Source organism: Cariama cristata, unplaced genomic scaffold, assembly GCF_000690535.1.
Source record: "Cariama cristata isolate BGI_N322 unplaced genomic scaffold, ASM69053v1 scaffold31398, whole genome shotgun sequence".
NCBI lineage: Eukaryota > Metazoa > Chordata > Aves > Cariamiformes > Cariamidae > Cariama > Cariama cristata.
The window spans coordinates 34506-45729 of NW_009631122.1; the positions used below are offsets into that span (position 1 = coordinate 34506).

Sequence of the window (11224 nt, forward strand, 5' to 3'; positions counted from 1 at the left end):
GAGAACCATCTCTCCCTCTTCAGGAGGGGACTGTGCTTTGAACGGATTGCAAAATAACACAAACTGGAAATCAACACATCCTCTTTAAAAAACCCATTTCCAAGAAAGCAATTAAAAACACTATTCATAGCTTTTTTGTTTTGCTGCTCATAGTTTATTGAATGAAATAAAACAAAACCTAGGCAAACACACAAGATGAGATCTGCGTTCCTCACGTCTCATCTGGCAGGCAGTCCTTCAGACTGAACAGCAAGGAGCTCCTCCGAGTACAAAGGCCAAGAGAGACCACAGTGCCACAACACCAGAGACCCTGAAGGGCAAACAATAGAATGCTGTTAGGTTGCTTGTATTTAGGGCTTCATTTTGTTCTTATTAAGCACCGAGATCCTTTTCCAAACCGTGTCAGGCCAGAAATTTCACCCTTCGTGAGCACTGCTGTCAGCGCCTCACAACAGGGGTGTGTTTTGAACATGGGATTCTCTCCTAGTACCGAGCTTTTGACTCTGCTGTCAAAAAACCACATCCATCCCACACCTGGGAGACTCTGCCTCGCTCCCCTCAAGCTTGTTAGAGCTAGCACTACAGCTCATTAAGATAACCCTCTGTCTGTTATGATACCATATACATAGTTTCGTGGTATCCATGGGGTAACATTCCCCAGTTAATGAGGATAAAGATTAAAGTCCAGATTCCCAGGGCTAAAAGCTCCCAAGTAGCCACCGAGCCATTGGCAAGCAAACCTGCTTCTGAACCCCTTGTTCTCCTGAAGGGCTGGCAGAACACTGCAAAAGCGCAGCAGGCTGCGGCTGTGACGGGGCCAGGCACCCTGAAAGGAATGCTTTTTCCCCCCATCTCCCCCCTCCGTGATTCCTGTGACTCACTGCAGCAGGCAGTTCACGTGTGGGGAGTGCCTCCACCTGCGATAGACGGAAACCTGCAGATGAGGGTGATGCTTATAGTCTCGCAGAACAAGCCTGACGCTGGAATGAAAGGAGGTGTCATGAGCCATGGCTTGCTGGCTGCTCGCAGCGTCCCACAGCTCAGGACAGGCACCTCTTTATCCAAGAGCTGTCACAGCAGAGGGAGGGTGGGACGAAGGCTTGGATCAGAGAGGATCAAGGAACTAAAAATTAAGACTTTCTGGTCACTTACTGCTTAAATTTATTGGAGAGCAGAATAAACTGGTTCTTTGAAAGCCGTCTGACATCAAAGCGACAAAGAGTTTTAAACTCTTGGTAAATCTGCTTTTCATTCAGCCCTGGCCAGCCTCGGACATGGACAACCAAGACAGGGGGATGTTGGCAGGGAACATCTTCCCCAGAAAAATTCTGGAAAATGTACACAACTGAGACATATCTGAGTTTGAAAATACTACAGAAGCAGTACTAATATAATCAGAAAATATGCAAAATGTGACACATAAGTAAGACAGGTTGTACAACAAAACTGTTGGTGTAAAATTATTTTTCTTTTGTCCCAAGATTCTTCTAAACTTGAGTCATAAAAGCAAACTGTCACGATTACCATGGAGAAACGACCAGAGAAACAACAACATAAACTGACTAATGCCATCTTACAGGATAACAATATGAATACATTTCACAAAGCAGAAATTAAACTCATTTGCCGTTTTGAAAGGTCAGTTCTGTCATTCGTATGACCACAACTTCTGCCAAGGTGGGCCCAGGCACTGGTGGATTTTTCTCTTCTAATGAAGCCATCAACTAGGCTACTGACCCACGCACCCCACAGACTGCTCACAGACCTGCAATTCATACGCACAATGCTTGAAACACCACCTCGGATGAAATTCACTTTGTTCAGATACTCGGCTAACACGGCGAGATACTGAGAGAAAGAAGGATCAGCCTCCACTGCACCACTACATCAGAAAACAAAAATGGTAGAAAGTTTTGTTTCTCCAGCGCTGCACTGCATCTCCAGAGCACAGAGCTCCTGAAGAAGCTCTTTAACTAGTGACAAAATAGGTATTTCAGATCTTGGCATCTTCTACAGAAGTCAAAAAGCCGCAAGCAAAGGGAAGGGATTTGAACAGTTGCCTCTTAGGAACTTAACTGAAGGCACTGAATCACACAGATTTCAAAAATGGAAACTAATGGAAAATCATTTGACCCTTACCCAAGTGAACTGAACTTGAAAGAGCTTGTTCAAGGATAAAGGAGTTACAATGCCATTTCCCAACCCCTGAGCCATCGCATGGCCCCTGATTTCATTTTTTAAATGTCAGCTTTGACATAAAGCTACTACTTTCAGATTTATAAAATAATAATCTAATTAGAACAGTGACATTTCCAATAACACTTTCTCTCATCCAAAAGGAAGGCCAGCCTGCAAAACAAAAAGTCAGCCAGAGCAAACTGACGACTGTTTTCCATAGGACCCATCCATGTAATGCAATTTTCAGTAAACATTTAAACTTCACTTACTCTGTGGATCTGCACAGTAGCAAATGAGCTGACTTCAGAAGAACTAGAAGGAGGAATAATGAGGTGGCATTAGAACAAAGCTAAAGAAACATAACTAATCAAATGGAAAGCAAAAACTCACTAAAGTACAGCTAAGTTACTAAGAGCAACAGACTGTATATAAACAAATATTTCTTAGCATCAAATAGAGCTACAGAGCAGGAAAGGAATTGCCAAGCCTCAACACGAACTCTGAAGAAGCACTTAAGAAGCATTTTACCTGAACCACAGAGAAATGCATCATAGCCTGCCTCGTGAGGAGATTTCTTCTCAGCTGTAAGCGTTCGACAAAAGCAAAAAGGAGTAAACACCTTTAGCACGCTGTGGAAACTGCTCCACTGCAGAATCCTAATGTCTGCAAGATCCACTGTTCTGGAGTATTTTGCCCCCCCATCCTCAACTCTGTTTCCTTCCTCACTCTGAAACCTTTACACCCTGTAGAAAGTCTATGCTTCTACCATGCATTTTAGAATGATACCAACAAAAAGGCAACAGTTACGTGAATGTCTGAAAAGCTGAGCGAGATGCACATTAAAAAATGTTCACTGTTATAAAGATCTAAACCAAACTGTATTGTATATGTTATTGATGGTGTGGGAACCATTTCAAAACACAGGAGGCCGCGCGCTGCAGGATACCATGCTGCCAGAAGCCAGGAAACGTCTGCCTTGCAGCCAATAAATATCACACCACGTACTGCACACAACCTCCTGAACACGCAGCACCACTAACCCTGCACATGAGGCACCAAGCTCCTGCTGCCTCCCGGGACCTCCCTGCCTTTAACTCCCGCTACTTTCCATTCTAGGACTGCTGTTTCCCACCACCCCTGGCCCTTTCCAAGGGCTTCCAACTCTTCACAGCCCCAAGTTGGGTTCAGTTCAGCCCCACTTCGTGTAAATGCCATTTGTGCTAGCAGCATGATGCAAACCTGCCCTGCGTTTCCCTTGGCAGCTTCCAGGGACACGCAGAACACATGATGTTTTGGGAGCCCAGGCTTTGGGTCTGGACAAAAACATGTATTGGCAGCTCTGTGCAAATTCAGCAGACCCACTGGCACACACTCACGCTTTGCATGTGGACATCCACAGAGTAAAACAAACCCCTTTTTAATTACCTGACTTTGAAGACTTGCTTAAGAACATACCGTATCTTGAGCAGCCATTTGCAAGAGCTATCACTGGGCACGTTGGGTCTTTGGGATTTAGGCTGCTGCTGAAGACACAATTTATCCACAAAAGAAATGTAAAAAAAGAGAACTCTTCCACCACATCATGGCTAAACTCATGAGTTACAATATCTACTCATGTGCTCCATTTGAACATTGTATTTAGTTATTGCTTTGGGCTCAGTGCAGCCCTTTCTTGGGAGCTGGCATTTAAATTAGGGTGTATTTTCACTGAGAACTGAAACTCACTCATTTCATAACATGACATAAGCAACATAAAGTGGTACATAAGGCTGTCTGCAAGCCAAACTTGTGACTAATGAATTAATGGTGGTACAATACAAGAAGTGTCTTAGAACAAGTGATTTATTCCACAATTACTTCATAAGAAAGATAAGCAAATCTTTGCTCTTAAATTTAGAAAGACAATAAACCAGCTGAAAAACATTTGGGAGGAAGAATATGAACATATGAAATGACTGACTTTGAAATATCTTTCCCAAGGAAAAAAAAGGGATTGCTGAAGGCTTTACAGCCCACCACATACCTGCACAAAGCTGCATACACCTCCAAAAGTTGAGATACTCGCGGAAATGGACATTTCTATAAAAGAAGAACGTGTTAGAAAACCAACCAAGACAGACCTCACAGCTCATTTACTGGTACTGCCAATTCATTAAATGAGATCTTAAAATCAGAATGTCTTCGGGCAACACTGAGAACTCATCACAGTTCTGTAGCCATAGGGCATGGAGGAAAGATATCCTCTCTTTTGGGTGAAAGACAAGCTTTAACTTCGAACAAAAAGACCTTTGCATCTCACCTTCCAGATAGATTTCGTAACAGTCTTGGTGTCTATGAGGACAGGAAACAGGTTGTGAATGTTCCTTTTAAACTCCTCGTAGCTTTCTGAAAGCAAAAATCATAAAACTGAGGAAAACCCAAAGGTATTACAAATGAATGAGAGGTGAAGTCAGAGGAATGATGCACCACTCCAGCAGTTGGAGCTCCGAAGAGGCAACTAGCACTGCTACCTGCTAAGGACCGCGGGTGGCTGGAGTGGCAAGTGACCGCTGTGCTTACTGTCCCATCCCCATTGCAAAGGCAGCAGCCAGGGGACAGCAGCTATGTACAGCATTACCTGGAAGGGGCTTGTAGAACTTGTCGTGAAGATGCATAAGGTCCATAAGCATGTTGTGTCCCACCAGGGGCTATGGGAAGAATATAAACATAACAGCCCATTGGAGCATGCTTTTGAAGAGAGCTCAGAGATAATCAACTTCAGGCAGGCTCAACAGCTGCAATCCGCTCCTCCGGTGGACAGCATCCACACACGCTCACCCAAAAGTCATTCAGACTGCAAGGCTCAGAGGAATTCAGACTTGTGGACTCTCTGAGGAAGGTATTTTTTCAGCAGCATTCTATTTTCAGTGGACCTAAGGAGCTAGGTGGATTCTCAGTTCAGCTGAACACTGGTAAAATCTTCCAGTGATCAGATTTATAGGCTCACCCACAAGGGCAGGGACAGCCTCTGCCTGCACATCACCCGTAGTCTTCTGAAGCTGAAATTCATTCAATAATCTGCATACAGAACATAAGAATTTCCACACGTAATCAGACCAATGGTCCACATGGTCCAATAAACTGGTCTGTCACATGCTGAAAAGTACAACTTGCCCAAAAGGCAAGAATCCACTCAGCTTTCTTGGATGGTGACTCATGCCATGTAACACAAGGATTTTTAACGTTGCAGACTCCTGCATTTTCTCAAGTGACAGAAGAAACACATTGCAGAACAGGTTCTGGCTCCCTCTCCCCTGGCTGCACTTGGTTTGCAGGAGTAATAGAAAAGTAACACAGGGAAATCTAGTGTTTGGATCCATAATTCTGAGCATGCTGTAGGAGTGGGACCTGATCAGTAAGATGTAGTAATGTTTAACACTCATTTTTTCTAACGATGACTGCAATCTGTGAATTTGTCTCAGTTTTACTGACAACTAAACAGGATAATCATACTGAATGAGTTGAGTCATTTAATATAAAAATTACTACTTTATCTTTTGTCATCCCCCTACATCCAGCATAGCAAAGCAAAAAGAGATGAAAAATGAGAGTAGGGATGAGGTATTTTACCTTCTTGGCTTTAACAAGCACCTGGAAGAGGTTGGTGAAGCCCCGCGCAGACAGGAGAATGAGCTCCTTCCGGCAGTAGTCATAAGGAGAGTTCTCCAGAAGCTGGCGATGCTGTGGACTCACTTTTTTCACCATTACCTGAAAAGAAGAGTCATTGGGTATCTCAGCCTCCCGTGCTAGTTGTATGTACATTGCTTCCTGGTGTTCAGTAATGCTGAGGACAAGTTCAGCTTCTAGGCTGTGAAGGATGGAGAAATAGTGCACTCCCTGGGACCTCAGGACTGTCTCCCTTCTCTTCCACATAGAGACCAGTGCTCCAGTAACAAGAGACCTACTCTAGGGGTGTCTTATTCATGTTTCTCTTGTTAAGAGGATGGTTCCCACCACAGGGGTTTTTTGAAGCACAAATGAACGTAATTCCATTTAGCTTAACACCAACATGGTAAATTCGTGGAACCAAAAACCAGAACAGCAATCATACAAACTGAGTCCCCAAAAGCTATGCTTCAGGTGAGAAGGCTGAGTAAATCTGTCACTCTGTTGACACTGGTTATCAGATCAAAATAGTACTAATGCAAAAAAAGACTTCTGTAGTCTACTTCTAAGCAACCGACTAGTATCATACTCATACCATGTTTTGAGGAGTCCGCAGCCATACGTTTAATTCAGAAAATATTGCACCAAATGTAAAATAGCAACAGCAAATAGCAAAAGAGCAAGCCATACAACAGACAGAGTAAAAGTCCTCAAAGCAACTACATGGCAAAAGCCAGCAAAGGAAAACCACAAAAAAGGCTGAAAACTACATTCTTGTGGAGATACTGAAGGAGATTCTAGCGAAGTCTGGAGACACAGAGAAGGTCCCTCCAGAAGTGCCCCAAGGACAAGCACTTCCAGCTCGAAATATTTTGTGGCTACAGGACAAACAGAAACCAAAGTTACTCCATTTTCTGGATCTCTTTTCTTGGGATCCCACAATCAACACTTCCCAGAACATTCCTTTATCATTATCTTCCCCTCCTCCTGGATCCTATCATTAAAAGTACAAGCAACATTTCAGAATCCCTGCAAGAATGCCAGACCTATCTCTCTAGATAGAAACCGTCTTTTCAAAAGGTCCACATTTCCATCTCACCTTCTTGTCTCCAAGAGGCTGTGTCCAAACATTTTGGAGAGCCTGTCTCAGAACCAGCTGAACTTCAAACATCTGATAGCCTGGGACAACAACAACAAAATAGTAAAAACTTCAGAGGTGCAGACAAGCCTATTTAGGAAAACACATTTTTCTAGACAGAAGGACTGACCAGATGTTTCTCCCCCAGTGTACAGAAAATACTCCTGAATGTATGGTCTTGGTACATTACTATACACAATGATGGGGGGAGGGGGGGGGAAAGGGGGCAAAACAAACAAAAAAAAGGCCACAGTGAGAATTTCAGGCAAGTAAGCTTTTGTGAGGACACAGAGGAAAGGAAATGACCAACTGAAAATAAGAGGGAGGAAGGCTATACTCCGAAAAAGACTGACTGTGGTTTTGGAAGGTTTCAGAGCAACATACCCATGAGCCAAGCACACATGAGAGGTACCAATGCATTTTCCCTTACAGCTGATAAGGAACTAACCCAGTCCTCTTCTGAACAGCATTCAAAAAGACACCTTAATCAGTCTTATTGCTTACTTAAATGTATGTCTTTCTTGTCACAGGTGCTCACCATTGCCAGACCCTATTAAAGTATCAGTATCATATCTACAACAGCTGACGCAGCAGATACAAAACACAGCACATGCCTCACCCCCTGTATTTCACACACTGCAAAAAGGCATCAACAGACAAAGCCTTAAATAATTTCTGTCCTTTCTAACCTTTTCTGTATTTTATTCCCTGACCTCAAGGATTAAGATTTAGTTTCTGTGCGCAAACCTACAAACTATTCTCTACTACAATTCCCTGTCCCTCAACCTCCAGAACAGCACAGAAATTCCTTAGCTCTGCTAGAGTGCTCCCAATAGCTAACACAGGAGGTAGGTGGCCTGTTTATCCCCACTGGCATATGTATGTCTCCATGAGGCCCCTTGTTGCTCCACGTGAGAGGGAACAAACTCTGAAAGCAGGCCCACCTTTCCCTTCTCCAAGGAGAAGAAAACACGCAAAACCAAGATCACCCATGATTTAAAACAAGTCAGAAGCTGTCCTGATTCAGAGCAATGACAAATTCTCCAGTTGCTGCTCTGAAGAAGCACAAAATAGAAGTCGGTTACCACAAAGCAGGCTCCAAGCACGCAGACATCCACTTCCACTACAGAAAAACCCACCACCCCAACGGAGCAGAAAAGCAGAGCCCAGAGATGAATGCCTGACAGGAACTGAGGCACAGACAGGGGCAAAGAGTTGTAAAGGCAGGATGGGCACAGGTGCTTTCCCTCTCAACAGAGCAGTTTAACAGAACAGGACAGTAGCAGCCTCCGAGGTTCAGGAGATGTAATGAACCCACTCAGAGCCCACAGGTGCCTAAGGGAGGCACCCTGTTCCATACCGCTCAGATCCTGCAGAATCATAGTCTCCTCTTCCTCTGCCGCAGCTATCCAACAGGTCACTTCATCAATAGCTTTCTTCAGCACATCCCTGTCCAGAGCACTAAAGCAGGATCAGGAGGAAAGAGGCAGAGTGTGAGAAAAAGCTCTTTACAGATGGAGCCTTGTGCCTTGCTGTGGGAATGCAAAAGCATCATTTCTCAACATTCACCCAATTCTCCAGATTGTATTCTGTGATCTCAGACTCCCTTCAGAGACCACAGCATGCTGGAACAGCTGGCGGTGAGGCATTCACACCAACAGGCTTTAATATTTCTACAAAATGTGATCTGAGTGAAGGTGAGCTGTCAACACAGTCAGTACTGAGGAGCCGTTTCTCCGAATAGTGCTCACCTGCTGACTTTCCAGCTATCCGCTAAGAGATGCTTGCTAAGGATCTTCTCCTGTGCCTCATTCATGTATGGGATTCCATCTTTGAGGAACTAAGGGGGGGAAAAGAAGGCCAGGTTGGTTACTTTCCTCTGGGCTCTCTTGCAGCAAATCACAGAAGAGCAGGTTAGCCAAGTCCAAAACCGGCGTATACTTGGAAGATGCTGGTGTTCCTCATTCTCAGAATATCCTCTTCAAAAATACAAACTGTAGGTAATCCAAGATGCATTCTCACATAAAGGAAAACATGTTTATGTATGGAGGAAAGAAAGTATTTTTGTCAACTGTAATCAATTTTTTTTTTTTTTGCTCTGCTTTTACCTTCCCTTTAATGAGATACTCCAAGTGTCAAGATACCACAATGCTTCCTGTCCAAAACTGCTAAACAGTGTTCTTACGTGATGACGTAGTCTAAATTTTACGGGAAATGTGGCAATACGTAAGATGCAGGTAAACTGAGACTTGTCCACCTTCATGGCTAGTAAAGACCCCCACTGGGGTCTGTTTAGTAACTCCTCAGCTCACCAGAGACAGGTTTTCTTTGATTGAGGTGGGGAAAATCTGTCTTAGGCTGACAAAGATGTGATTATTGCCTCTACGGCAGTTCAGAAAAAACCAGGACTCACTCTCCCTGTCGATAATGAACCGCACGATGCATTCATACTTTAGCAAGATGCTATTTACCCCAGAAATGTAGCATTTAGGGATATTAATCCTACTTTCTCCTGTAATTGCACAGACTTCCTCCAGTCCAGATTTCTGGCAGGGAGATTACGTACCTTATTATAGTCAAAGCCATAATGAGACAGGAACTGAATGCTAGATGCAGAGAGGGTGAATTCGATATCCGTAACTCCCAACGTTGAGGGAAACAGAAAGAAGTTGTATGAATGCACCACATACCTACAATGAAAAGAAAAATCTCTCTAGAAGATAATTACATGAAATAACTCCTCCCAAGAGAATTCTGCATAACATCTCAACTGCACTGTCTTCATTATAACAGAAAACTGCTTTTTTTACTTACTTGTTTGAACCCTCATTTGAGAATATTGCCAGCCCTGCAAGAGAGAGAAACCTCCGTTGAAATGGCAATGATTAGCTGGATGTCTACAGATACTGTGAAAATGAGATAAGGGATGTGGGGATCCCCTGACGGAGTACCTGTTTTCCATTCACTAATGCCACAGTGCAAATCTAAACAGCAATTGCCAGGCTACTCCCCGAGAGCTGAACAGGGACAAGCTTTCAGTGCTAAGTGGGAAAAGCAGTTAGGTCTGATTAAATAGCAAACAGATCGAGCAATGGGTGAGGAGAAGTGACTTGGTGATGAAAATCTCCAACTATGCATACACAGGTCTGCGGGTCCAACTACACTACAAAAACGTTTGGAAGGAGGTAGGCACCACAGAGGACGGAAACATGGGTTGACTACTTAGGTTCTTTTGTTTTTTTCCTGATTAATCCTTAAAAAGCACATTAAGATTTTACATAGCCTAAGGCTTTGAACAATATTTTAAACAGTTTGGGAGCTGGTTTCTTGACCTCTAACTGGTTTTAACTGACAATAGCCCTCCACCACCACTACAGGCCCCTTCTTTTGTTGACTTTTTATTATTTCAGGAATATAAGAAACACCAGCCTTCATTTTCCTCTGATAGTCCCCTTACTCATACACTATATAAATGACACAGCTTTGAATAGGAGTGGCTGTCACCCATTCCTTGCTTGCATCCTCTGTTTTAAAAGCCCTGTGTTTGTACCCGCAATCCTTAAATATGAACAACTTTAGACCAGTAAAAAGTGTACAGCCCACCTGACTTTACATTGTTTAAAGTATTTAAAAGTTGATAGTATTAAACATCACAGGAAAAAAAAAAAAAAACACAACAACCAAAAAGCCCTACCACAGCAAATAAATGTCTCTGTAATGAGTGAATGAAGACCAGAGCTACCTGCAGGCAGCTGGCAAAAGGTGTTACCACTAAGATCTCGCAGGTTATTTTCTGTGTCAGAACAGCACTTACCAAGCTGAGTAACAGTGAAGCGCTGAATGCTCTGCCTGGCCTTCAGGTACCGCTCCACAGGGGAATCAAACAGGCTATGAACAAAACCAGAATTGGGGGAAAAGGAGCAGAAACAAGAAGGTTTGCAACGTGCAGGTTGTTCTCAGAGCTAGAGCAGCAAGTGCCCCTCACACATCAAGTCCAACAGCTTTACCTGGGCTGGTTACTTTGTGGGGAAGTTGAATACAAGCCAGTAAACTCCATATCAAGGGCTGTTGAGGGGGAAAGAACACACACACAGAAAAATAACCACCTGAAATATGAAGCATGCATTTCACCAGCATCAGGACACAGATCTCCGAAACACCTGTCTTCACTGTAACCTCTGTGTCAAAGCCACCGGTAGGAAGCTCAAGAGAAAAGACAACCGATCGCTGTGGAAGTGGAGCCTCATCCCTGGGGCAGGATAA

At 43.7% G+C, this 11224-nt stretch overlaps 1 protein-coding gene across 1 annotated transcript; it reads right to left on the reverse strand.

Annotated features, from left to right (window-relative positions):
- Nucleotides 1-237: 237 nt before the first annotated feature.
- PNLDC1 (poly(A)-specific ribonuclease (PARN)-like domain containing 1) lies at nt 238-11018 on the reverse strand. Its single transcript, XM_009705842.1, has 18 exons — nt 10969-11018; nt 10776-10849; nt 9776-9809; nt 9528-9651; nt 8713-8801; nt 8322-8422; nt 6923-7002; nt 5788-5925; nt 4796-4865; nt 4478-4563; nt 4202-4257; nt 3634-3701; nt 2707-2760; nt 2448-2490; nt 1783-1882; nt 1153-1328; nt 882-980; nt 238-310 (listed from the first exon to the last, which is right to left on the reverse strand). The coding sequence occupies exons 1-18, from the start codon at nt 11016-11018 to the stop codon at nt 238-240; spliced, it is 1515 nt and encodes a 504-aa protein (XP_009704144.1).
- Between the last annotated feature and the right edge of the window lie 206 nt (nt 11019-11224).

Bases quoted from the DNA above. Each gene is read 5' to 3' on its own strand.
- PNLDC1 (XM_009705842.1), bottom strand. From the start codon at position 11,018: ATGGAGTTTACTGGCTTGTATTCAACTTCCCCACAAAGTAACCAGCCC. The intron at 9,810-10,775 runs GTAAGTGCTGTT...TCTCTCTTGCAG, and splicing joins CTTCACTGTTACTCAGCTTG to GGCTGGCAATATTCTCAAAT. The intron at 5,926-6,922 runs GTGAGATGGAAA...TCTTCTTTTCAG, and splicing joins AGCCTCTTGGAGACAAGAAG to GTAATGGTGAAAAAAGTGAG.